The 5,286-nt window shown below is 53.1% G+C and overlaps 1 protein-coding gene across 1 annotated transcript in view; it reads right to left on the reverse strand.

Moving 5' to 3' along the window:
• Nucleotides 1-1,805: 1,805 nt before the first annotated feature.
• The window catches only part of BARHL2 (BarH like homeobox 2), a 10,295-nt gene continuing 6,814 nt past the window's right edge, over nucleotides 1,806-5,286 (reverse strand). The window contains exons 4-5 of the mRNA XM_057549236.1: nucleotides 4,827-5,152; nucleotides 1,806-3,038 (exon numbers count right to left, since the gene is read on the reverse strand). Of these exons, the coding sequence (XP_057405219.1) occupies nucleotides 2,726-3,038; nucleotides 4,827-5,152 (639 nt within the window). The 3' untranslated portion in view covers nucleotides 1,806-2,725. The remainder of the gene's footprint in view (nucleotides 3,039-4,826; nucleotides 5,153-5,286) is intronic.

The raw sequence follows: 5,286 nt of genomic DNA on the forward strand, positions 1-5,286 counted from the left end.
AGCAGCAGTGGAATATGAGGTTAATTAAGAAACCTTGGTCTCCGTAGACATAGTGCTTCCCCCTTCATTGTCCACCTATGGAGTCCAAGTTTGGCCTTGAGAGTGAAGGGGTAGCTGGCAGGCTCCTCAGCAGAGTGGCTGGCAGGCTGCTGGCGGGCTGCTGGTAGCAGATGGGTGCTATGGCCTGGTTTGTATTTGAAGGTTTATGTGCATTTCCCAACTGGACTTGAGGTCATTCTTTGTAGGGAACTTAGAATGTGTGAGCTCCAGTGAATTCCCAGGTCCCCCTTTCCCCCCCCCCCAAGATGACCAGCCCTGGGGCCACTGCATCGAGAAGCTGTAGCACCCCCAAGCCTTGGAAAGTGCCTTTTTAGGCCTAGGCAGACCATTTGTGAACTATTTAAGCGTGATTGTAAAACCCAACAGCAGCTAAGACAGAGCAAGGAGAGTCTGCTGAGTACCCAGGCAATGGGCATTCCCACTGGACACAGTGGCGCCCAGCTTCCAGCCCAGCCCAGCTGTTTGAGTTTGTCCCAGCTCAGCCGGAAGAAAATGAGAAGGGCCAGTCCAAACACTTTTGTTAGAATCAAACAAGACCAAGACCACTTTTAAAACAAATTGATGAGCTGGAGAGAAATCTGCAAACCACTCCCTAATTAGCCCAGGTCTGATCAAGGCGCCGGAGGCAATCTCCTCCTGGATTTCACCTTTCTTTCCTTCTTCCTTCCCTCTCCTCCCCAACACACACTCCCACAGCACTCCACATTGTTTTAAATGTTTTTATAACTGTACTAAGATTCAAACATCAGAGAAAGTTGGAAAACGAGTCTGGATGTGTTTTAGCTGCAGGTCTTACTCCTTTGACTATGTACTAGGGCAGAAGTGAAGATAGAGATGTAAGGATACCCAGACAACGGGGATCCAACTCTCTGACTATTTGAGGAGTGACCTTGGGGCTGGGGAAGGTGGGAGAAGCCCCGGAAATGTACACCCACCCCCTCCAGTTCTTCCTCACTAGTCGGGAGTGCTGAGCCTCTTGGGAGCTAGTGGGGGAGGGGGGGCTGCGGCTGAGGTCCGGCTCTGGCCGAGGTGCTACGAATACGTACACACTCATTCTCACACACTCACACACACACACACACACTCCCAAAGCAGGGAGCCGGCCTCCACTACCCTCTGGGTAGGGCCTCTCATTTTGCGGTCCCAAAAGATCCAGGGACGCGGATAAAAAGCCTGGCACACCTGTCTCGGCCAGAGTTGCATTCCGCTCCAGACATCCCAGCACAGCCAACTCACTAGGACAAGACACTCGGCTCGGGGCTAAGGGTTGGATGCCCGCTGGGGAATGAGAAGGCCAGGATCAAAGCACGACCAGGGTTTGTTAGCTAGGCCTCTCGAGTCCCCCCGGGAACCCTAATTGCGCGCCCTGCAGCCTCCTGCTTGCAGGCTGTCCTGCCGCGCGGACGCCCGGCCGTGGGCTGCAGAACAGCTGCGAAGCCCGCATGTCCGTCCGCCCGCCCGCCCGCCCGCAGCCCAGCCCCTGCCGGCGTCTCCGCTGCCTAGCGCTCCGGACCCTCGCCGCCCCAGGAGGAGCCCGAGGAGAAGGAGGAGGGGCGGACAGACCCGGTTCGACTGGGGCTGCCAGGCAGGCCGGGACAGCAGGGAAAGTTGGCCGCCTATTTGGCGAGCACCAACAGCCGACAAGCGCAGATTTTCTCCTGCGGCCTCACGAACTGCTCTGAAATCATCCACTTCAAAAGAAAGAAGTTCACACATATCGAATAACGGCTCGGAAGAGGCCACCGTGAAAAATGGAGCTGTTTTTATACAAGTCAGCCCAACATCTTTACAGATTTTGTAAATTCCTAATATTCCAGAAGGGATTTTGTTTTCCTAAACCAAGTGACACATTTCATCATAGTACATTCTGCTTCAGTAAAATCAGCTCCCTTGGATTTCATCGCTTGTTACAAAAAGATAAACTTTATTTCTGTAATTTTCAATCACAAAAAAATCTATATTTTTGTCTAAGCATTTATTTTACTGAATCAAAAAGACATGAAAAGAAAAATCATGTTTTACTAATGTATATAAGTGACTCTTTTTTGGACAACATATAATAAATATGATATATCACTTATCACTCAGTCTTTCAAATGTACATTTTTTTTCATATTATGGAGCATGCCACTTTTCCAAAAGAAAAAAGGTCATGAGAAATCAGTGCAAAGTTCTCAGTTACCCTCCTCTTTTCTCTGGGGCAGACGGAATGTCCACGGCAACGCCCTCTGCCTCGGAATTTGAGGCTGTTCATCTACAATTCTCTCTGCCTGTGTGGTTTCCTCTCCGTGCCCTTCTTTCTTCCCTCCTTACCCCACCCCCCTCCCTCCCTCCTGCTTGTCCCTAAAGTCATTTTTTAAAAAGAACTTGAGGTTTTGTTTTTGTTGATGTTTTCACTTACTGGTCGCACTTTGTGTGGAGTCGGCGTTTTCGCCAGTCACACTGCTGTGCGGGAGCTTTCCAGCCCTGTCTCTGGGGGTGGGGAGATGGAGAGTGGAGGGCTGGCTCCTCTTTGGGCCCCCCCTCCACCCGCTGGTGAGTGTCTTCCTCTCTTACTTCTTTGCTTCCCAGTTGGCTGCAAGGGAGGCCGGACAGCCTGGTGCCGGGAGAGGAGGGGCAGCTGTCCAGGTCGGGGAGGGGACAGGGAGGGACAGTGACTTGCTCTTCACCGTGGATGCGGGGTGCCTGGGATGGGGTTGGACAGGGGATTGAGGGCCGGCTGTCCCCCAGGCCCCAGGCCGTGGATGAGCACTCGGGGCACCAGGGGCCGCTGCAGCTGGGGATGGGGCGCAGGAGGAGTCCGGTACATGCTGCTGTACATGGCTGCGGCGGCCGCCGCGGCGGTAGTACTGTCCATGCTGCCCAGCAAGCTTGGGTGGTAGAAATAAGGCGACGGAAACATCCTCTGCAGTGCCGAGTAATTCCCTGCCTCGGCCAGCAGCTCCAGGCCCACTGCAGTCTGCCGCTTCCACTTGGTCCTGAAATAAAAGCAGGCGTGCGTGCACCCCGCAGCTGTGGGCACTGCCCAGGCACCAAGGCCCGTTCTCCCCCCCTCACCTGCCTTCTCTTCCTCGGGGAGCACAGGAAGACTTAGAGAGCGCTGAGAACCAGGAATGAAGCACACCTCCTGGCCCCCTATCCCACCCTCTCCCTCCCAGAATCACCCAAATCCAAGTCAATTTCCCAAACGATGCCATCAATGTCTGAGACATTCATAAATAAAATTCTCCAATCTTTGCTACCTCTTCCTGACTTTTTGCTCTGCTGTTGCCCCCCCTTATTGTTTGGCTACTTCCTGAAACTTTCCTGGAGGCCAACGGAGACCACTTTTTCTATAGGCAGTCTTCTCCCTCCTCCTCTAATTTCCTTCCCCAAGTGGCTCCCCAGAAATCCCAAAGTGTCTGCTCTCTGCCCCTCCCCCTTTCCTCCAGGCCGAGTGAGAAGAAACCGTAAACAAAGGGACACAGAGACTCCTGGGCCTTGGACCCCTGGCCCTCTTGGTCCCCAGGGCTGTGGAGACACATTCCTCTCACCAGCCTGACAGGACCTTATGGAAGGTGTTGGGGGGGGGGGGTGTGTGTTTAAGAGCCAGGAAGGTGACAAGGGTTTCAAAACGGAATTCGTTTGAGGGAGGACTCTCCCTGGGGGACAGTACCTCGGGGCCATTCCAGGAGGGGAAAAATGCATTTCAGGATCTTTTCTCCTCTGAGAGAGAGTAACAATTAAAACCTGTGATCAGCTCTTCTCGGTCTCCTCCCTCCCCCACCGCACCCCACTAGGAAGAAGAGGCAGCAGGCCTTTGCTCAGATGCCTCCTGACGAACGCAGGGCTGGTGGGCCCTCCATACCCAGCAGCTCCAGCCAAATTAATAAACATGTCGCCCATTTTAAATTGGCTACAAATGACACTAATGTTTTCCGACAGAATTAGGGTGGCTGAAACCGTATGTAATGAGACAGAAAATTATGGTAAAGATGACAACTGGATGGGCATTTCCAACCACACTTATGGACGATTAGAACACAAATGAGAGAAAAGGAGGGGGAGAGAAAATCGAAACAAGGGAGACAACCGTCAGGCTTGGAAACTCAGCATAACCTCGGCCCCAGACTGCACAGTTTGGGTTCACACTGCAGTTCAGGGGCCTACAAGTACTGTCAGCCCCTTTCCTAATTTCCTTTCAAGGGAAGCCATGGTTCCTGGAGGGCTCTGAGGTGGCCACAATAGGGGACAGACCCTCAGTCTAGATGCCTGACTGGCTGCCAACTCTACCTCTCCCGACTGCCTCACAGGCCAAGCAAGACTTTTAAGCTGAAGCCAGTGGATCAGCTCTTCCAGGATGGATACAGCCAGACTGTGTGACCAGCTATAGATATTTGGAACCATCCTGGGGCAGGCCCAAAAGGGTACAAGGCACAGGTTGTATGGGCCTGAGTGTCTCCTACACCGATGTCTCAGTTTGAAAAGGTGTGGCTTGATTGATTTGGGGGCAAAATGGGGTAAATTTCAGCCACTCATGTTTGAGGGAGAAACTAGCATATGTTAAGGACACTTAGAAGTGCAAAATTCTCCAAACTCCAGCTACCCAACGAATCCTCTCACCTTGGAGGTGTGGCTAATCCCTCCTACAGCCAGAAAGCCCCCGACTGCCAGCTCAGGGCCCTCTGAGTCCTTAGTGTCTCCGGGGCCAGGAGGGAAGAAGATTGGTGTAGTAGTCTTGACCTGGATGGCTAGACGCCTTTGCTCTCCCACACAGCCTCCCTTACCTGCGGTTCTGGTACCAGGTCTTGACCTGGGTGTCAGTGAGATTGAGCGCAGCTGCCAGGTCCATGCGGTCCTGCACACTCAGGTACTTCTGTCGCTCAAAGCTACGCTCCAGTTGATTGAGTTGGTGGTCGGAGAAAGCCGTCCTGGCTTTGCGAGGCTTTTTGGCTCTCACAGGGGGACTCTCTCGGCTACTCGTAATCTCCCGGTCTCCTTCCTCCTTTGTTCCTACATAGAAACCCAGACACGGCCGTAAGGTAGCCTGGAATGGGGAAGGATGGAGTGTCCTCCCAGCACACACTTCCACATTCCCAAGCCAGCTGCTGGTCTGGGGGTGGGGGAACTATACTCTGTCACCTTCCTTATAAACATACTTGGACCTTAGCCAGTATGGAGGAAGAGGACCAACTGCTGGCTAGGGAGTGTGGAGCCTTGTGCAGAGCTCCTAAGAGGGTTCCAAAA

Source organism: Balaenoptera acutorostrata, chromosome 1 (genome assembly GCF_949987535.1).
Source record: "Balaenoptera acutorostrata chromosome 1, mBalAcu1.1, whole genome shotgun sequence".
Lineage (NCBI taxonomy): Eukaryota > Metazoa > Chordata > Mammalia > Artiodactyla > Balaenopteridae > Balaenoptera > Balaenoptera acutorostrata.